Below are 22625 nucleotides of genomic sequence, written 5' to 3'. Positions count from 1 at the left end.
CTTGATCATATCCTCTTTGACTGGCAGTGACTGGGGCGGTGCTCAGTGGACACCGACAGGGCGTCCGGCGACATGAAACGCGTCCATGCTGATGGCCTTGCTAACAGGCTGCTGAGTCAGGACCCAGGGCTGCAGTGTCCTTGCTAGTTGGGGTTGTCATTGTCACCCTAGTGGCTGTCGTTCATCCCACATGTGCCCTGTGCTGGCACTTCTCAGACTTACACCACCTCTTTTTTCTTTCCCAGCAATACTGCATCCAAAGTACCATCACCCCATCTTGGGGCGGGTTCCCCCAAAGACAGCCCTGTGGAAAGTGGTGAGCACTAGACTGTTGGGAAAGTGATCCGAGGAAACGGGCGGAGGCCTGAGGGCGAGGCAGAGAGAAGGCAGCCAGTGGAGGGCGTCCCACCGGCAGACAGGCCGCATTCCGCCAGGGCTTCTCTGCGTTGTTACCACCCAGCCTGTGTGAGGGCTGCACCTGGGAGCATTAGTGCCCTGCTACCCCTGCCGACCCCTTGGCAGCTGAGAGCAGAGATTGGCAGGTGTAGCTTAGTGTGGGACCTGTGCATTTCCAGGCAGGATGCAAAGCACCAGCGGAGTCTGCTGCCAGCAGCATCTTCCAGAGGAGCACAGAGTCTCAGAGAAGTGGCCACACTGGAGACCACACAGCAGTCGCAGGGCAGAGTCTGTGTGGCAGTCTCTGCTCCACATGCTCTCCTCCTGGTGCTGCCTGTCGCTCCCTCCTCCTACACAGTGAACGCAGATGGCCCTGCCCCCAGCGTGCACACCGGTGGTGAACACACAGAGTTGGAAAGGATGTGGACCAGGCTGTTAACAGGGCTGCCCAGCCAGGCCAGGTCGCTCAGGATTTCACCTTGCGCACTCGCACTTCCTCCCTGGGTTGCTATGGTGGTGCAGACCGAGTGGGGCCTGCCCCTGCTGGTGTGAGGAGCGATTGCCTGCCGCCCAGCCTGTGGCTCTCACTTGTCCAAAGATTGTCTCTCCAGTCCCCAAGGCTTTTTCTTGGCATTCACTTATTCTAAGATTCTCCAAATTCTCAAGATGTAAATTTTTAAATGCTGAGGGTTCACTAAGCACCTGTAGTATGCAGGATCCTGTGGCACCTGAACTTCGCCTGTATCTCATCACCGTGAGTTTATTTGGGTTAAATCTGATTCCTTAAGCAAAGACTGTCTCTTTTGTTAATCATTATATCCTCAACATTTAATTTAATAAATGATTTTTCAAATAAACTAATGAATGAATGGGTATGCTTTGTGATAGATGATTCTCATTGTGGAAAGCTTCAGTGAATGGAAAATAGCATGCAATAGGCACTTAATAAGTGTTTGCAAGGCAGGTCCTGTGAGGTGTTCACACCCAGATTGTATCACTCAACTGTTCATCCTACAGTGTCTCTGTGCCTGGCTTCTGTACACTGAGAGGTCTCCACATAAGTGACCTAGGATCACTCTGCTCAGCCTCTATCCGGCCCAGTACCTCCGGGAGGAGGAACAAAGAAAAGTAGTCACAGTCATGAGTTTATAATCCAACAAGACATTAGTTCTGGTTCTGCAGCATGGGTCCTTTCCAAAAATCTCTTCTTTGGAGAGGAGAGACACAAATTGTCTTTGATTGTGACTATTTTAAATAGCCAGTGAGGCTGTAGGGCAGAGCCAGGCTAAGGACCAGTGCTTCAGCGTTGTTAGGGACAGTGCCTCAACCCTTATTGCCTTTCTTGGGTTGGGCTTCTGTAGGGTCTTAGTATCTGTCTGCACATTAGTGTTCTGGGCAATCCTGGGCACTAGACTCAGCCCCAGTGATCCAGCCCAAATGCTTGCATGGTGGTGGGGCAGAGGGATTAGGAGAAATAGCCAGTATCCACAGTTCCCTGACCAGAGGTCATGATGCAGAACAGGTTGCATGGGTGAAGAAGCAGGATTTATTGCTTATTAGAAGACAAGGAAAATTCAGGACCAAGTAACTGGTACAGAAATCACCATGACCAACAGAGATAGCCCCAGTATTTACTGTGTAAGAGTGGCCACGGGAGAGAAGGCTTGGCTCATCTGTCCAGAATAATCAGGGAACAATACAGAATGAGGTGTGTCAGTCAGAATCCATACTGCTTTGCTGAGCCTGGCAGGTGAAGGGCTCAGCTTTGAAATGAAGCTGTCCCAAGTCTGCATCCTGAGTCTGTCACCACCAACCAGCTGTGTGAATTGGGAAATACTACATAATTATCCAAACCTCAGTTTTCTTGTCTGTAAAAGTCAGTTCCTGCAGGGTTATGGGGATTGAAAGAGAGCATGATCGTGGCTGGTATACAGATGGGTTATACAAAGAAATAGGGCCTAGAACATATACACACACGTATGTATACATGTACATAAAGAAGTAGAACCGGTGTGTGTGTGTATAGGTTTTATAATATATAGGTTCTATTTGTGTGTGTGTGTGTGTGTGTGTGTGTGTGTGTGTATGTACGTGTATATATATATATATATATATATATGGAGAGAGAGGTGGAGGGAGGAAGTTCTTTTTTTTAATTTTTTTTAATTAGAAATTGGCTCATTCCTATAATAATTAAAAATGATGAGAGAGACTGAGAGGTCCCATGATCTGCCATCTGCAAGCTGGAGAACCAGGCCAGCCAGTGAGTGGTTCATTCTGAGTCTAAGGGCCTAAGAACTGGGGGAACCAATGGCATCATTCCCAGTCAGCATCCGAAAGGCCTGGAGCACCCGCATCCAAGTACAGGAGAAGATGGATGTCCCAACTCAAGCAGAGCAAGTTCAGCCCTCCTCTGCCCTCTCTGCAAGCCCTGAGACAGACTGGATTATACCCACTCACATTGTTGAGGGCAGTCTTCTTTAATCAGTCTTCCAGGTACGTCCTCCCGAACATGTCCAGAAACGGTGTTTTACAGACTGTGTAAGGCTTATCGCAGTCAGGTTGACACATTAACTATCATGGGACTCAATAAGAGGTCACTTTTGTTATTAGTGCCATAAGAGTTCAGAAAGAGATAGATTGTTGGGCTAGGAACATTGAAGAAATTTTCTTGGAAGGGGTAGAATTTCAGTGGGAACAGAGTTGGGCAGGACAGATTAAAAGGAATAAGCATAAAAATGTTTGCATTTTCTTTAGGCCTCTGCTTTTCTATTTACAGCATCCACAGAACAGGAAAGAACTGCTCCGGTAAATGGGAATAGTGTCTGACGTCCTATGGGAGGAACGCTTTGTCCAGGCTGTAACCAGCTGCAGATGAATCAAAAGTTCATGACATCCTGTATAAAAGGATACAGATCCCAACATCCATGAGCTGTATTGAATAAAACTCAATACCTAGTGGAGGACTGGCAAGAAAGGAAGGTTTATGTGCCAAAGTAATTATGCCCCTTATTCCTGCTTGGCACCAGGAATGACCGTCCTAATGGACACACTGTCCGTCACAGAATAGAATTACAGTGGAAAAGCAGAAGCATGGGTGGTAACAAAGTGATGCTCGATGGCATGAATTCTAGTTCATTCCAACAGGTAGTGGGGAATCTTCTATCCCTGGGGCAGCGGAGAATGAGGTCCTGGAGAGAAGCCTGTCACTCACTGCTTAGACAGTATTTATTGAGCACTTATTCAGGGATGCCTGCCGGTGCCTTCCAGTGCTGCCAACGCCTGTTCCCTGGGCTTCCTGCATCTCTGAGACCATCTGCTGGCTGTGACTGACTGGCGAGGGATGGGATTGGTGGGTCAGTGCCGCACTTTCTTTCCCCTTTGAGGTGTGTTCTCCTCTATCTTTCAGAAGGTGCCAGGTGTGCAGGAGCCCAGGTGGTGCCTGTGTTCACCTCTGAGCTTCGCCTTGTAGCATGGTGGTGAGGATTAGCTGAGGCTGCAGTATCCCCACCGCTGCCTGTTACCATGTATCCATCGTGAGTGCGAATCAAGTTCTGTGCTCAGTGCTTCTGAATTATCTTGATAATTCTCATAGTGACTGTACTGAGGTAGGTACCTGAACGGTCCCAGTTTTAAGATGAAGCATATAAGGATCAATAGCTCACCAGAGAGTCACAACCTTTATTATTTACTAATATTATTCAGGATAGCAAGGGAAGTATCATCTTCATCATCATCATCGTCATCGTCATCATTATTTAGTTAGTGCCCAGCACGTAGGAGATGCCCTGTGTTTATTTATTTATTTATTTAAAAAAACCATGAGTGAACATTGACTTTTTTGAACTCGAGAACTTCCTGTTGTTCTTGGCTCTGTCTCCAGACAGCAAGACAGTCCCAGGCATGTGGTAGGTGCAACTTAAAAACTGGTGGAATGAATGCATGAGGGCAGGGTGGAATTTTTTTGTCCCTTACTAGTAGTTTCCTGGTTCTAAGAGGTTCATATTAATTAAAAGTATGTTATTGGTCTCACTCTGACAAAAACCAGCCTCAGAAGTGAAAAGGCTTCAAACTCTAAGTGGTATTTATCTTCGGGTGTTAAGATCAGGAATGATTTTCGTTTTTTGCAGTAGCCATATTTCTCAATGTGCTTGGATTACTTTCATAATAGGGAGGAAAGAATCTCAGTTTAGAAAAGAGCCCAGTCTTGACCCAGGCGCTCAGCGTGGAGCCCTGTGGGAGAGACCCTGGTACGGGTTATGGCCGACCTCCCCAGCGTGGGCTGAGTGGGGCAGCAGGGTGAGGGACTCGAGTCACACCTCACCCAGCTCCTTCACACTGTGTCTCTGGAGGTTCGTGGCAGTGTTGTGACGTAGGCCAGACTTGTGGCCTCCTTTCACGCGTGAGGGTCCTGGGAGCCAGAGGCTCACCTGTGAAGGGGCGGCTCTGCTTCTGGGTGGAGCGGACACTGGGGCTTGTTTAAGCCCAGGGCCCTTTCCACTGTGCCAGCAGCCTCTTGCCAAAGAGCCATTAAAGGAGGGGACAGGTGGAGGAGGGTCAGTGGACCAGGGGTTCTCACAGCAGCACCTGCAGGACCTTTTTACGGAAAGGAAGCCTGGCTTGGAATTCATGAGTCAGACAACCTGGGTCATTGTCTCAGTTCTGCCACACACTGTCTCGGACGTTTTATTTCATATTTCTGAGCTTTGATTTCTCATCTATAAAGCCAGTCCGTCATCTGTCTTGCAGGACTTGTGTGAGGGTCAGCAGCGTGGCACCAAGCAGGTGGATGTCCTGCAAGACTCGCTCTGCCGATTGCCAGCATAGCTGTGCTGCCGGCTGCACAGCTCTCTCTTTTTCTGACCTCTGTTCCTACTCATCAGTGTTCATAAATTAATATTCCTGTGAGTATTGATCAGTTTGTGCCAAGTACCAAAAAGCCTCAGAATTGCAGCGGCTTGCTTGACAGCAGATATCATTTCATGGTCACGGATCTGTGAGGTCAGCTGTGGTTTGGTATGGCTGACTCCTGCTGGTCTCATGGTTGGGGTCTGGAGCTGATCCACATGTTTTCAATCTGGGGTGCAAACTAAAAGGCAGCTAGTGATAGGTGCTAGGGAGATGTGGGCAGACGTGGGGACCTACACGCCATTGTCTCTTCCACGTACATTCCACTGGCCAAAGCAAGTCAGTGGTCCAGCTCAGGATACGGTGGGGTAGGGAAGTAAATGGGACCCATCAGAGTGGGAAGCACTAGACATCACTTAACAACGCTCAGGAAGATATAATTCAGATTCGTGCTGGGAGGAAAGATCTGGCTGGAGAGATCCAACCGGCCACAGGGTCTCAGGGGTCCCCTGGGGTGAAACAGGCTGTGATGGGCTGGGAGAAGCTTTGCCATTTATGCAAGTGACAGGCTCTTACCTGTCAGCGATGGGTGCTTAGTGCAGTTGGGATCCGAGGTCAGTGTTGTGGGAGGACCACGATTGGGATTCCATGACAGCAGTTCCATACTGTGCTTCCACACCCTACCGGACCCCGCTGTAGCTTTGTAACAGGTTGTGGAGTCAGGAAATGGGGGCCCTCCAATGTCGTTCCCCTTCTCCAAGAACGTTTTGGCTATCCTGAATCCAGTGCATTTCCATGTGAAATTTAGGAGGAGCTTGTCCATTCCCCACCTAATTAAATGTGTGGTTCAGGCTCAAGAAGATTGAGTCAATCACTATGGACATCTAGGGTTGAAGGAAGAGTGTCGATTACTTATCCAGCAAATGTTTATTAATGTCGTTTTGCCAGTTGGTGCTGGGGATACAGCAGTGAGCAAATCCAAATGGTCTTGATACTCAGATAGCTGATCATCAAGCCAAATCATTAAATAGTCATCAGTCTTCATGTTAATGAATACATAGACAGTCCCTGGCTTACCATGATTTTACTTACAACTTTTTGACTTTATGATACTGAAAAAATATACCCATACAACTGTTCTGTTTTCATGAAGTACATGAGATGTTCAATGCTTTTTATAAAATAGGCTTTGGGTTAGGTGACTTTGCCCAACTCTGGGTCAGTTTAAGAGTTCTGAACTTGTATGAAGTAGGCAGGCCGTGATGTTCAGCATTTGGTGTATTAAATGTGCTTTTGACTTAGGATATTTTATCTGACATTGCATTTATTGGGAAATAATCCCATCTAAGTCAAGAAGCATCTGTACCATTAAAAACTGAGAAAAATGCCATGCTCTGATCTGGAGGGGCAGAGACTGTTTCTCTGAGGCTATCACATTTAAGAAAGTATAGGTGTTAGCTAAACAAAGAGGCAAAGAGAATGAGAGAAGAAGCCCTCAAGACAGAGGGAACAGTGCGGGCAAAGGACCTGTGGCACAGGAAGACCTGTAGCACGTTCAGGACCTAAACAAATGTCATGTGACTGCAGCCTGAGCCAGGGTCAAGATGAGGCCAGAAAGGTGGGCAAGAGTCCATGCACGTGAGATCATGTACATTTTTATCCTAAAGCACTGAGAAGCCATTGGAGGATGTTCAGCTGGAGAGATGGGAAGTGATACAATCAGATTTATGTTTTAAAAATTTTATTCTGCATATCAATCAATTGTAAGATGCAGGTCTTATTTGGATATGGGCTTTGAAAAATGCCATTTTTGACATTTATGCGACTAGTAGGAATGTGAATATTGTGTGAAAGATTGATGATATCAAGGTATCATCTTTTTTTTTTAAGTGTGATAAAGGTATTGCAGTTGGTTTTTTATGAAAGACCTTACCTTAGAGATGCACACCGTGACATTGCTGTCTGAATGGTGTCCAGAATTTCCTTCTGGATTACAGCCGTCAGGGGAGAGGCTGGGGTGTTGGGGGGTAGGATTGGCCGGGGGCTGCTGAGGAGCAGGGTGCTCTCCTTATGGGTTGATGGTGATTGGCACTGGGTGGTGGGTCTGTGGATTTTATGCTGCTCTTCTCTGTTTTTGTGTTGGCACAAATTCTTCATGGGAGAATGGGTTGCAGGGGAGCAATGGCCAAGGGAGATCAGGTGGGAGGCAGCTGCAGTGGCCCAGGCAAGGATGACGGTGGCTTTGGTCCAGGGTGGCGGGTGGAGATGGAGAGAGTGAGCTTGCGAGATCTCCAGGGAAGTAAAGCAGATGTGACTTGGGTGTGGATTGGATGCAGGAATGTGGAAGAAGGTGGGACCCAGAGTTTCTGGCCTCAGATGGGGGTGCCATTCTGAGGACAGGATTGCAGGCCCCGAGTAGGTCCGCGACTTCTCACACCGCCACCTCTCTGGACTCCCCTTCATCCCACAGCTATCGAAGCTGTTCCCTTATGTAACACCTTTACCCCAGACTTCCTGCGCTCTGTGCACCCAGCGGTTAATCAGACTTTGGTGTGCCTGCATTAATTACAGTCCTCGCCCAGGTTCACAGGGGTCGTCCTGAGCCATGCACGTTTCGTCCTCCCAATCTACCTCCTCCCTGGGGCCGGTTCCCTTTTGCATGTCTGCCTTCCCGTGGGCTCCCCGCGGCAGGTGTCTGTCTGTCGCATCTGCCAGCACACTTAATTTCATGTTAGGAGCCTAGGTCTAGAGAAGTTAATGACTTGTAAATTGCTCTCCAACGTAGAGCTAGAAATAGAATCCAGGAAGGATCCCTGAGCACTTCCTTGCAGAGAGACAGCGATGGAGCTACCAGCCCCAAAGTTCTCCCTCCTAGGCCGGGGCAGCCACCCAGTGAGCAAGGACTTCCTAGCAAGGGCCCCGCTGCCTCCCAGTGAAATCGCGGGCGGCTCGAGCCGCGCCTCCTGGCCCGTCCACTGACTGACCCTTGTGCCTTTTCTTCCTGCCCCGTCCAGGTGATCTCTGATGTGACGGCTGAGACATGAGATCTTCAGCCTCCAGACTCTCCAGTTTTTCGTCGAGAGATTCACTATGGAATCGGTGAGTGCCCTCCGCCCATCTTGCCTGGAAACCCAGCCTAGGAAACACAGAGGGATTCTTTTTGGGGTTGAAATGCAAAACTTAATGAAACACAAGCCCCAGAATCTGAGAGGAGATGTCTGGCCTGGGTAGGGCTGGGGACTTCTCAGTGTTTTCTATCATGTCAGTTGTTGCCGTCTTTATTGGGAGGAAAGGGGTAGGGCACCAGGAAGGAGTCCGGATGGGCAACAGTTTCAGCCAGATGCTCTGTGGGATCCCTTCTCGGGAAACATTTTCATCCAGTTCCAGCAAACCTGCCAGGTTAGAATTACTACATTCATTTCATGGACAAAGAACTGGCCCAGCTGGACTTGTGGTGGATTGCCCCTGGTCCCTGGACCCCTGCCTTTCCCCTCTGCCCAGTTGCCTCTTGGCAGAGATGTGATTTACCCCGCTTTGTAGCAGGGAACGCTCGGCCTGGTAGAAAAGCTGGCCTCAGAGAGGGAGGATTCTGAGCTCAGTGGATGGAGGTTTGTGCCAGAGGGTAAGAAGAAAACAGACTGGACAGGACGAGCTGCAGGCAGAGGGAACTTGTGAACTCTGACTCTCAGAGTGGTCAGGGCCACTTGGCAAAGGCTTGGCTTGTTTGTGGCTGGTGTTTGCAGTAAGTCAGCGTGGTGCGAGGAAAGAGCCAGTCCCAACTCTGGTACTGTGTGACCTTGGGCAAGTCACTGACCTTCTCTGTGTCTTCTGTTTCCTTATCTATGAAAAGGAGGTAATAATTGTGTTTTAGATTTTTTTGTGCCGGTTAGAGAAAAAAGTACAAGTATCTACATAAAACAGGCCATAGCGCATTGCGATTAGTTCAGTTTTTAGGATGAAAATAGTTTTCAAGGATAATCAGACAAGCAGGAATGTCCTGAAGGGGTGGGAGAGGTGAGAGGCTGGAGGTAGGGAGTCAAGACTGAGGCTCCTGAGGTGACACAGCCACGAGGTGACCAGGACCTGTTGTGACTTTCCAGGGAAAAAAGAGTCTTTTCTTGCTTTTTTTCATAGTTGGTCTATTGCAGGATTACTCAAAATCATGTTTTGTCTTGTTTTGTTTGTTAAATCAAAAGTTGGACAACAAATGACATTAATTTTGCATGTTGAATTTTTAGGTGACATTAATTATGCTGTAATTGCAAGAACTCAGCATTATTAGAATTAGGTCTTGCTGTGAATAACATAAAATATAAATGAACATGTTCTTTAAAAATATGAAGTATATACTGTCTCTTGTCTAAAGTTCAGACATCAATGGTGTCTCAGAGCTGTTACCGAAATCTGTGAGACACCTAGTCTTGTTTCTCTGCCCCGTGGTTCTCTATTTCCAAATCTGTCTCATGGTTCCATTCTAGCTGCTTCTGCTCCAGACATCGTATCTGCCTGCAGAGGGAAAGAACAAGAACGGCAGGCCTCCTGCCTTTAAGGATGCTTCCTGGAAATAGCACCTGCTATTTCTGCATATATTCTATTGGCCAAAATTTAGTCCTGTGGCTTTGCTTAGATGCAAAGAAGGCTTAGGAAATATAATGTTTATTCTGCGAGAATGTGTGCTTACCGAATTGCGTGTTGTTATCTTATAAGATGAAAACAGATAACTGAGGACAGATCTTTCTTTGCTTTGCTGACAGTTACTGAAAGTTTTCTACTGAAAGGATAAGTTCTATGGCCAGAGTGCTGGAGTTCTGAGTCCTGGATCCGTGACTCGATAGCCAGGTGACCTTGGAGAAGTTCCTTGGCCTCTGTGTGCCTCTGGATTTTCACCTGTAAAATCCTATTTCGTACAACTCCGAAAGTTCTTTGGAGCACCAGGTGAATTTAGCAAAAGCACTTAGGAACGGTGCCTGGCACGTAGGGAAGGCCACGTCAGGGCAGCTCTCGCCCCCTAACTACTACCTGTGAGTCCACTCCGTCCGCCGTTCCCACTGCGGCCAGTCTGTGACCATCCTTAGAAGACTTCCGCTGTCCCCCTGATTCTGTTCTCCAGCTGTGGCTCTTGGCGCTGCTGCTGCTTCTGGTTCTAGCGCTCGCCGCACTTACACTTCACCACTGCTCACGCTCATAGCAGGGTAAGTGTTATCTCCCCCGTGGGAAGATCAGCCTCAGGAGAGGACCCTCAGGTGGGGAGGGACACAATGACCGGAAGGGAGCGTGAGGCGAGTGTCTGAGGTTCTGATGTTCCATTTCTGATTGGGGTGCTGGTTTCTTGGGTGTCAACGTTTCTTCAATATTATACTTACCATGCAGACAATTTAAAGGATTTATCTTACACTTCTTAAAAACATGTCGTGCTGCTGGTCAGTGGTGGCCTTCACCTGCCCACTTCTGAAGCCTGTTCTGTCATTTCTATTGATTGGCTGGTGCAGTCATTTAACATACATTCATCAGTCACATATTACTTGTGTGCCAGGAACTGGGTCAGGACACGTGGGAGATAAGTGTGCATGTAGTGGCCCTTTTTGGGGGCTTTCTGTCTGTAGGAGAAGAGGTGAATACTATGCAGACTGATAGCCATCAGGTTAGTTCCACGTGGGACACCCTGGAGCCACAGAAGGGATACATACACGGACCCAGCCCTGTAGTCCCAGGTCTACTGAAATCAGAGATGCCCATCCCTACTGGCTCCTTTTGTGGGGGAAAGTATCCCATAGAGGGCAAGCTGACCACATGAGGCTGCATCATGACAGTTTTCTGTGCCCCCCTGCCTACTGGCATTAAGAAGGCTTTGGCTGTTCCTCAGTAGAAGAGAAAGAACTGCAGGAGGGGAGACTTCCCACATTTGTCAAGACACAAGTCCAGGCCCTCTTCCTTAAAACAAGGTATGAATGAATGAATGAACAAGATCACAACCCTAGCAATGCAGTCATCCACCCTGGGATAACCCAAGTCCAGGGGAATAAGGGACTGGAGCTGTTTCTTTTTTTACCCCAAATATTAATCAGAAAGGCAGAGCTATACTGAGTGGAAGCTGAATTGAATTCTGAGCCTGCAGTGGACATGTTGGTCTTGTTCTCAGGATTTCTCTTCCTATGCACAAGTGCCCTGACCCTGTAGACCCTCCCAAGCCAAGCCCTTGGGAAACTCTTCTGTGCCTGCCCCACCTCCCCTTGCCTTTCCAAATGTCAAGGCAGACGCCCTGTCATTACCATGCCGCCGGCTATCAGCCCAAATTGAATTTCCCTGAGCCCAGCTGATGTCCCTTTTTGGCCGCAGGGCAGGGGTCAGGAATGCATGTGGCACATGGACAGGAAACGTGTCCCTAGAGCTGAACACAGAAGACTGACCTCTCAACTCTGCATTTCTGACATAGTTGGAAGGGTTCGGAAGCATTCGAGTTTCTGGATATAAAAGAGATGCATTTTAGAAAAACAGTATTCAAGTTCCACAGTGAGAGCCCTTTTGATGTAATTGAAGCTGTTTCAAATTCAACTGGGTGTGTCCTGGCTTTGGCCAGTCCTCAGCTGGATATGTTCAGGAAGCTTCTAAACTGAGGGTGCAACTGATCCTGGCCTTGTCTCCCTCCTCCCTTCGTTTTTCCCTTCCCTCCTTCAGGAAGCACAAGCAGCTGCCATGTTCCAGGTCTGGAGTGTAACCTGGGGATATGTGAGTTTTGCTGCAAACCCTTTTGAGCTTATTATTCACTCATTTTTATTTTATTTTTTTGGTACCAAGGGTTGAACGCAGGGGTGTTTAGCCACAACTCCAGCCCATTTAATTTTTATTTGGAGACAGGGTCTCACTGAGTTGCTCAGGACCTCTGTATGTTGCTTAGGTTGGCTTTGAACTTGGAGTCCTGCCTCAGCCTCCTGAGCTTCTGAGATTACAGGCATGTGCCGCAGCTCGTTCATTTTTTAAAAAAACTATACTCACTCTACAAATATCTGTTGAGCACCTGACGGGCTCAGGTGTCTAAGACAAGAAGACATGCTTCCCCCTCTTGCTGGTTTTTTGTTTTGCTTCTGTGGTGCTGAGGGGGACCCCAGGCACTGAGCTGCACCCGCGGCCCCTCCTCTTAGTGAGTCTATACTTGATTTTTCTGAACCTACCCACACAGCAGACACTTTCTGAGACCTACTGTGTGCCAGAGACTGTGTCAGCTGCTGGAACCCAAGGTGTACAAAACAGCTCCCTCTGTGATAGCGTCAAAGCACTGGACAGTTCCCTAGGGCTGCTGTCACAAGTGCCACACCTGGTGGTTCAAAACAAGGGAGATGGACTCTCTCATGCTTCTGGAGGCCTGAGTTTGAAGTTAACATGACAGCAGGGCTCTGGTGTCTCTGAAACCGAAGAGGAGATCCTTCCTTGCCTCTTCCCAACTTTTGGCACTTACCAGCAATCAGCGTGTTCTTGGCTGACAGCCACGTCACCCCAGTCTCAGCCTCTGTTGTCACGTGGTATTCTCTCTTCTCCTTTCCTGTAAGGCCATCAGTCATGCTAGATTAAGGGACTGCCCTCATTCATATGACCCCATCTATGTTTTGGGCGGGTCCTGAGGTTGAACCCAGAGGCGCCTTACCACTGAGCTACATCCCAGCCCTTTTTTAATTTTGAGACAGGGTCTCACTAAGTTGCCCAGATTGGCCTTGAACTTAGAATCCTCCTACCTCAGCCTCCTTAGTAGCTATAATTACAGGGAGGTGCAAGTCCATATGATCTCATCTTTTTTGTGGGGGGGTTACTGGGGATGGAATTCAGGGGTACTCCACCACTGAACCACATCCCCAGCCCTATTTTGTATCTTATTTAGAGACAGGGTCTCACTGAGTTACATAGGGCCTTGCTAAGTTGCTGAGGCTGGTTTTAAATTTGCGATCCCCCTGCCACAGCCTCCCAAGCCAGTGGGATTACAGGCATATGCCACCTTGCCTGGTATGACCTCATCTTAATTTGCATCTTAACTATTTGCAGAGACCCTCTTTTCAAAAAACATGACATTCATGGGTACGGGGGCTAGGGCTTACACGTTTTTGTGGGGCAACATAGTTCATTACATGACTGCCCACATGGTCACCTGCACCTTCTTTCCACTTATCTCTGCAGCTGATGGTTGAACGCCTAGAGGTCAGCTGCTCCCGCTTACTCTGAGCGCTTCAGGTTTCTTGCCAGAGAAGCGAGACAGCTGTTTCTGATGTGCTTTGGCAGGGACATACTTGTGTGGTCCTGGTTAATAGGGAGGGTTCCTTCTTCCTCCTTTCCTTAGTCTGTTCCTTAGGCTGTTGGGTGAGGGAGTCTTGGGGCAGGAATAGCTTGCTGGGGAAGCTGGCCTGGTGTTCAGAACTGTCCTGGCTGTGGTGCTTGCTGGCTGTGTGAGCCTGGGTACCCTTCCTCACCTCTACCTCTGGGCATCTCATGCACACTTGCTTTTAGGGGTCTTGTGAGGACCAGGGGGAATCAAGAGTACTTGTCCTGCAGTCAGTGTTAGGTGCTCACTGGGGGAGTGTGCTGGACATAGCAGGCCCCCCTGGGAGAGGGGCCTACCTGATCGGTCAGTGCCATTCACCCGCGGGTTCCTAGGGAGAGTCTTCCAGAAATGAAGAAAACACCCTCTCACAGAGATGCGCTGCACAGCACGATGTACGATGGCAAACAGTTGCAAACACGATAAATCCTGTCCTATGGAGAGCAATGGGTCAACGAACAAGGGACAAAAATCATGCAAATTAGACTGAAACAATGGACACAAACGCATCCATTAAAAAGAAGATGATGACCATGTTTTTAAAGTCATGAGCATGCTCATGATATAACCACCTGAGAAAAAAGGTAGCTTTATGTTTGAGGAGGTGACTTGATTTTTCTGTGCCTCAACTTCCTCATCTGTAAGATGGAGACAATGACAGTACCTCCCTTTCCTGGAGGATTGCTCTGAGAATTAAGTGGGAAAGCACATGCGCAGTACCTGGCAGGTGTCTGTACATGCCAAATGCTAATTGTTGCTGTTTAGCATTTGGTCTAAATCGTTGCACAAAATTCAGATGGAAGATTGGGATAAGTGATGCTGATGAACATGAAAACACCTTTTCCTCATTCGCTGACTTGTTCAAAGGAACTTCCTTCTGCCTGGCTGTAAACACCGGGCAGCCTCTCAGAGCCAGCCGGGAAGATGGATCAAGCAGCCCCGGTGAGGCAGAATGTGAGTGCTGTGGACTGGTGGTTCCCAGCTCAGTCTCCCCTGCACAACTCTGTAAAGATAAAGATCCCCATGACTCTGCTCCCAGACGTCCCTGGATGCAGAAGCCCCAGGATGAGGTCTCTCTGGGGGTCCTGGTGATCAGCTAGGTGGAGGACTATGGGGGGAGGACTGTGAGAGGCAGAGTTTCTCCAAAACTCAGGAGAACCAGGGGGCCCCTCTATGCCAGGATTGTCACAGAAGCCCCCTCCAAAGAGGTGAGATGGCAGTCAGGCTGTGACAGTGCTTCCCGGTCTCCTGTGGCATTGCCCTCCCCTGCCCCAGCACCTAACCAAGGTGCAGCTGGGTAGATTCGGAATTAAAGTTTTCTCAAAGCCATTTTTCTCAAAGCCAAGAGGCCTGATATTTCCACTGGCTGGTACTTGTGACTTGTGAGTGCTTTAAAAAAAATTTTTTTTTTTTTTTTTTTTAATTTTCATTGTGAAATGCACCTAACCTAAAAATTACCATCTTAGCCCTTTTTAAGTACAGGCCTGTAGTCTTAAGTAAATTCACATTATTATGAAACCATCCTCACCACTCATCTCCAGAACTTTTTCATCTTGCACAACTGGAACTCTGGGACTGTTTGTAGCTCAGTGGTAGGATGCTTGCCTAGCTCTTAAGAGGCCCTGAGTCCCATCCCAGCCCTACACACAAACAAACCCATGCAAACCCATAAGTAATTAATGAACATAAACCAGAAGCCCTAGAAGAACCCCCTGAAACTATCCATTAAACACTAACTCCCCATTTCTCCCCCATCAGCCCCTGAAGATCACCATTATACGTCCTGTCTCCACGAATTGGCTATTCTAGCTACTCACGTCAGTGGAATCATACAGTATTTGTTCTTCTGTGACTAATTTCACTTAGAATGCTGCCTTTAGGGTTGATCCATGTTGTAGCATTGTCAGAATTTTCCTTTCAAGATGGAATGATATTCCATGGAATGTTTACGTACTACATTTTGTTTGTCCATTTATTCGTTGATGGACACTTACATTGCCTGCACCCACTGTCAATAATCCTGCTGCTAACATGGGTGTATATAAACATCCATTTTCATCCTGCTTTCAACTCTTTTAGGTTATATACTCCACAATGGAGTTGCTGGATCATATGCTAATTCTCTATTTAATTTTAAAGAAAACCTTCTATCATTTTTTTTTTTTTTGTAGCAGCTACACCAATTTTCATACCCACTAGCAATAGCCAGGTTTCCTGTTTCCACATTGTCACTAATATTTGTTATTTTCTGTCTGTGTGATAGTACTATTAGCCCACTGATTTCTAAACATTTATTTAAGCCCCATACATGGAGAATAACAGACCTAAATGATTGTTGCCTGGTTCCTGCTTTCCAGACACTTCGAGTGTATTATGGGAAATAGATATGCAAACAGGTAACCTCAGCCCAGTGGGATAAGGATGATAATATATTCTTAGGAGCGTATTATGTCTTAATTATGGATAAAAGAGGTAGGAAGTGTTGACTGCATTTTGTGTCTTGATGTGAAACACCTGAGACACATCACTTAAGCAGACTTAGAGCCCTGGAATGTTTGGGCTGGAAGGGACTCTCCAGTACTTCCCAATAGGACTTTCTGTTCTTTGTTTATGGTGTCTACTGGCCATATCTGAGCACTTAAACTGTGCCTTGTGCAACAGGGACACTGGAATTTTAAATAAGTTTTTTTGATTTTAATGCATTTACATTTATATTGAAATGAGCCATAAGTAGTGGCTGTGGTGTTGGACAGTTTAGTAGCAGATATCCTCTTTTCCTTCTCGAACTTGAATTTGCAGCTGAGCCACAAATCTGGTCTTCAACCAGCTTCCCAGGCCCCACCTCCAGTGTTTCCAGTTCCTTAAGTTTGTAGCGGGGTGGGTCAAGGTGGTCACCACAGGTGATTACGATGCAAATGCAGTTGGAGAAATGCCAAATCATTGTGGCGTGAATAACCCAAACCCAATCTTTCAGACTTGTGTATCTGCAGGATATTTTCTTCAAATGGAAACTTAGAGGAAAGCTCAGGGTACAGAACAGAGCGGGGACAGCTGTTCTGCTATAGGTGGGGCTGGCAACCAGTGCTCCACACCCTGCTCCTGACCTGCAGTTTCTAGAAGCACAGTTCATTCAGCCCTGATCTACCACAACCTCATCCCTGTCTTAAATCCTGGGAAATGCAAAATAAGGTTTGGTTTCTAAGAAATATAGTCACATGTCGCATAATGATGTTTTGGTTGTTGATGGAGTGCAAATACAACACTGCTCCTGTAAGAGCTGAAAAATTCCTGTTGTGTCATAGTGCACTGCATTACTCATGTGCTCTTGGCAATGCTGGTGTCAATAAACCTATTGTGCTGTCAGTCATGTAAAAGGATGGCACATACAAGAATGTACAGTGCATAATATTTAACGGTGATACTAGATTAGGTATTATATTTTTATTCTTATTTTAGAATGTCCTCTTCCTTATAAGAAAAAAATTTACTGCAAAATCGTATGACTGTTATACCCACAGCAGTCTCCTATATGTTGTGTTTACTGCACCTCTTGATTGCATCAAGAGTCTACGCCCAGTGATGATTGACCTATACCATCTAGGTTTGTGTAAGTTCACTCTATGATGTTTGCACAACAGTGAAATCGTATGACACGTTTCTCAGCACTATTTCCCATCATGAAGTGAAGCTTGACTGTCTCCGCATGCCAGGACCAATTCAAAAGCAACAATTACCTGTGGAAATGCAAGTTGAAGCACAAGCACAATTAGTGGCATTACTCAGCCATTTTTTCCCTTGCGTTGGACGTTAACCAGCCATCGCGGCATCACGTGGCAGAACCACAGAGTAGTAATTAAGAGCACAGCTCGTCTGACCTGGATGCCAATGCTGACTCCACCCAAGAACTTACTGCATGGTCCTAGGCAAGTTTCCTCGTCTGTGAGGTGAGTATAAAGTGGAAATATATTCCCACCCAGGACAGTACATGTGAAATCCAGCTCTTGGTACTTAACATTAATTATTACAACAGCAACAGAAAAAATAATGAGAGCTAACTCTGAGCTTTTAACATGAGCCAAGAACACTCTCCCTTCAAAGCACTTGCTGTTTATTAACTCATTTGATCCTTTTGGCGCCCCTGTGAGTAGATAGAATTTTTGTTTCCCTGGTGAAGACAAGCTGAAGCTGATGGAGGTTTGGGAAATTGTTTGGGGCTGCATTGCTGGTGAATGGCAGACGTAGAACTCAGTTGCAGGCCGTCTGACCCTAGAGCTTATGTTTCTTCTTCAACTCACCGTGTCCCACTCCCACTTCCCATAGCCCTAGCTGTAAATCTCAAGGCTTCAGAATTAACCCACAAGTCAGCTCAGCTTCCAGGTGTTCATCTCAACTACCTACTCCCTCTAAGAACACTGTTTTCCTTGGGCTTTATTGGCCCAAGGCCACCTGGGTTTCTTCTTGTGACTCTGCCCTCTTGCTTAGTCTCCCAATAGGGCACGTCTTGCTCCAACCATCCCTGAAGTATATTCGAAGGTATCTCTATGCCGACAACTTCCAAATTGTGTCTCCAGCTGAATCTGTCCTCCAAGTTTCCATCTTGGTTATCTCTAATGACAAATGAGTATACACGTTTGGAAGTCTAGCAGGCCCTTCCAACTTGATAAAGGTTGACCATCCCTAATCCAAATATCTGAAATCTGAAATGCTTCAAAATCAGAAATTCTTTGAGCACCAACATGATGCTACAAGTGGGAAATTCCATTCCACACCATGCAACTTTGTCTTATGTACAAAACTATTAAAAATCCTATATGAAGTTATCTTCTGGTTATGTGTATAGGTGTCAATAAAACACAATGCGTGTCATGTTAAAACTTGAGTCCCATCCTTAAGATATCTCATTATGTATATGTAAATATTCCAAATCTGAGAAAAATCTGGAATCTAAAACCTTATGGTCCAAAGCATGTCAGATAAGGAATACCCAGCCTGCCAGCATGTCCAACATTGATTGTTCTTCCCACTCCCTCCCCCACATCACATAGTGCTGTTTCCTTGTTTCAACCTGTCACTGGCCCTAAATCTCCTGCTCATTGTCCTTAGCATGAAATTCAGATTTCTTCCCATGGTCTGAAAAAGCCCAGCATGATCCCACCTCTGCCTGTCTCTGTGCCCTTAACCTTGTTTACCCCACCCTGTCTTCTAGATGGGCTTTGGCACACTGGTCTCCTCTCTGTTCCTCACTTAGTGAGACCTGTCAAAGATTAAGGCTTTGCTTCTTGTTTGTGTTAGTCAGCTTTATGTTGCTGTGACCGAAATACCTGACAGAACAGTTTCTGAGAGGGGGAGAAGTTTATTCTTATGGTTTCAGAGGTTCATTCCTTCTTGGGATGACTCCATTGCTCTGGGCCCAAGGTGAGGCAGAACATCATGGTGGAAGGGCATGGTGAAGGGAGGCTGCTCCATTCATGACACCCAGGAAGCAGAGAGAGAGGGGAAGGGGCCACCGGAAAGATGACTCCTTCTAGAATGCCCCTAGTGACCCACCTTATCCATCCATGCCCCACTTGTCTACAGTTACGACCCAGTTAGTCCATTCAAACTAGAATGGACTAATTATGTTATAGCTCTCATAATCTAATTTCCATCTCTGAACAGTCCTACATTAATAGAGGATTTTGGGGGATACTTCATATCCAAATCATACCATTCTACCACTGGATCCCAAAGCTTATATCCATCTCACAATGCAAAATGCATTTAGTTCATCTCTAAGACTTTCCATACTCCTAACAGTGCCAGCATTGCCCAAAAGTTCAACTCCAAGGCCTCATCTGAGACTCAAGGCAAACTCTTACCTGTGAGCCTCTGTAAAGTTACATATAACCAATACACAGTGGCACAGAATAAACATTCCCATTCTAAAAGGGAGGAACAGGCTGTAGAAAGAAGGCATGGGCCCAAAACATGACCTGAACTCAGCAGGGCAAACATTTTCTTTAGTTCTACCTCTAGCATCTGGGGCACATGGTGGCAAGATGTTCTCTCCAAAGGGCTTGGGCAGTCCCTGCCCTTTGGCCTTGTTGGTTGCAGCATGCATTGGCCTCTTTCTTGGCCTGACTCTCTCCACAGTCAGCATCTTTCCTCAGCAGACGTTCCATGTTACTGGCATCTCTTAATTCCTTGAGTCTCCATTCCAGCTTTGACTTTGCCTTCACAGCTTCATTTATTGCCTTCTCAGGGGCAACCCACAGGGATTCTGACCCTACTATAACTTGCCTGGCCTCCCAAGCCTTCCTTTGAAAACTTGTTGGAAGCTTCCATGACCTGCTAACTTCAGCACATTGTACTCCTGCAGAACCTGCAGCACATGGATGGCACCGAGTTCTTCTGCCAATTCCAGCAGCAGCTAGGCCTCTGGAGATCAGCGTGACTGCAGTGGCCTCTTAGTGCCTGGCAGCTGAGCACAGTGAAACAAATTCCTAGACCCCCTGTACAAGCAGGGTGTTCCCATCATCTTTTCTCAGGGAAGTTTTACTTTTACACTTTTGAGTTTGTGATTGGGTGTGGTCTTACCAGTTCCTGACATGCCCTCCAGCCATTTTTTCTATTGTTTCTTTGTAAAGCATTTAGCATTTTTTGGGTGGCTATGATCTCTTCAACAGCCACACCTTCTTGGCCCCAGTTTTATATGTACTTTTCTGGTAAAATCGCAAGTTTTAAAAATCCTTCTGCTCTGCTTTCTATTCCTGATTTTCACAGGAAACCTGGCTAACGGCTTCTAGTAAAATCCATGTCACTGCCTGAATGCTATTTTGCCTTGAAATTTCCTCCACCAGATTAATTAGTTCATCACCTTTAAATTTGGCTTCACACAGAGTCTCAGGACATGGGCAAAACGTAGACAAGTTCTTTGCCAGAATGTAATCTGAATGGCTTCTAGTCCAATTTCCATTAAAGATCCCAATCTGAAACCTCATGAGCATAGTCTTTACTGTCCACGGTCTTATTGGCATTCTGGTCTGAGCTCACACCAGAATCACCCATTAAGCTCTGCTTACAATATTCTGAGGCTTCTCCATCCTGCATTTCTAAACTTTTCCAAACTTCTCCCACACAGCAGCTCTAAAGGCTTTGAACAACATGGTCAGGGTAGTCACCGCCAAGATCCCACTTCATGGTACCAATTTTTGTGTTTGTCAGCTTTGCCTCACTGTGATCAAAGTGTTTGAGAAGTACAGCTTAGAGGAGGAAAAGTTTTTTTTTTTTTTTTTTTTTTTATTTTTGGTGGGCTGACTCCATTATTATGGGATAAGAGGAAGGCAGGATATTGTGGCAGAAGGGCATGGCAGAGGAGTCCTGCTGTGCTCATGGCAGCCAGAAAGCAAAGAGAGAGAAAGAGGGGCAGGGGTGGAAGAAGCTGAAGGGAAAGATAAATCCTTACAGGGCATACCCCAGTGGCCCACTTCGTCCAGCCATGCCCCACCTGCCAATTACCCCCTAGTTAGTTTATCCAATGGACTGATTAGTTTGCAATTCTCATGAACCAGTCATTTCATCTCTGATATTCCTGTCTTAACACAGGAACGTTTTGGGGAAACCTCTTGTACAAATTATAACAATGTTGTTCCTCTTCCTGTCCCTACCCCTCCTGTGGCCCAGCCCTCTACCTTTCAGGTCCCGAAGTCTCAGCTTCAGTGTTTTTCCTCAACTGGATCTTTCCTTGCCCCCCAAGCCTCTCCACTCTCTGCTCCCAGTTTTTCTTTCTAGCACTTGTAACAATCTGGATTTGTTTTCCTGTGCATGTCTGCCACCCCCACCAAGTCATAAGTTTCCAAAAGACAATGATGATAGTGGCTATTATCTGCTAATGTTGTTGATATGCTAATGTTGCCTGGTATAGAGCCTGACACACAGAAGATGATCCATAAAAATGCATTGTTCTGAAATCGAATCCATAGCCCCGCTGTCAGTCATGAACATAAAATGCCTCTTCTCAGCCTGTTCCTTGCAGAATCCTTCCTCAGGTGAGACAGTCCTTATAGGTGTATACAAGTGGTTTGAAAATTGGAGGGAACCTGATCTTTTCCTTTTTCCATTTTTTAATTTGTTCCTTTTAGATATATAGAACAGTAGATTATATTTTCACGTTATACACACAGAGTATGACTTATTCAAATTAGGATCCCATTCTTGTGGTTGTACATGATGTGCAATTTCACAGGTCATGTATTCATATATGAACATAGGAAAGTTATGTCCGATTCATTCTACTGTCTTTCCTATTCTCATACCCATCTCTTCCCTTCATTTCCCTTTGTATAATTCACTGAACTTCTATTCTTCCCTCCCCTCTGCTTATTGTGAGTTAGCATCCACATATGAGAGAGAACATTTGGCCTTTGGTTTTTTGGGATTGGTTTATTTCATGTAGCATGATAGTTTACACTTCCATCCATTTACTCTCAAATGCCATAATTTCATTCTTCTTTATGACTGAGTAATATTCCATTGTGTATATATATCACATTTTCTTTATCCATTCATCTATTGAAGGGCACCTAGGTTGGAATCTGAGCCTTTTTATGGACTTTGGCCTCAACGTTTATCTTTGGGTTATCCACAACGTTAGACCTTGCCAGATATTCTTAGGGAAATCAGCAATCTTGGATACCTGGTTTATGTTGAAGTTGATTTGACTTAGGTTTAAAATGAAAATAAGTTAATGTGTTTTTCAGATTGGAAAAGAGAATTCTTTTTTTTTTTTTTTTTTTTTTTTTTTAAGAATGAAATGTGAAATACTTGGTATGCTTCTGAAAGGGGTTCTCTGCAAATATGTGGGATTTGGTGCTCATAAACAGCTACACGGGTTTTCCTGAGATTTGATAACCTGGTAACAATGATGTCCCTCCCACGTGAAAATGTGCTCACAAGCTCAAGTGCAGAGTGACTCTGGCTGAGCCACGAACCGAAAACGGAGGTTTGAGTTGCGGCAGGCAGGTCATTAACGCTGCCGGTTGCAAGAAGACTGGCCAGGCTTCTTGCCTCTTCATCAGCAGCAAGACGACTGACTGACGGC

At 46.4% G+C, this 22625-nt stretch overlaps 1 protein-coding gene across 5 annotated transcripts in view; it reads left to right on the top strand.

Moving 5' to 3' along the window:
- Nucleotides 1-22625, top strand: part of ASAP1 (ArfGAP with SH3 domain, ankyrin repeat and PH domain 1) — a 337055-nt gene that overhangs the window by 23314 nt on the left and 291116 nt on the right. For all 5 annotated transcript variants that reach the window (XM_079112364.1, XM_079112361.1, XM_079112365.1 and 2 more), the window contains exon 2: nucleotides 8259-8343. In XM_079112364.1, coding sequence (XP_078968490.1) covers nucleotides 8285-8343 — 59 coding nt within the window. In that variant the 5' untranslated portion in view covers nucleotides 8259-8284. The remainder of the gene's footprint in view (nucleotides 1-8258; nucleotides 8344-22625) is intronic.

The sequence above is a fragment of the Sciurus vulgaris genome, assembly GCF_902686455.1.
Source record: "Sciurus vulgaris genome assembly, chromosome: 1".
Taxonomy (NCBI): Eukaryota; Metazoa; Chordata; class Mammalia; order Rodentia; family Sciuridae; genus Sciurus; species Sciurus vulgaris.
This window is presented reverse-complemented; position numbering and strand designations above follow the sequence as displayed.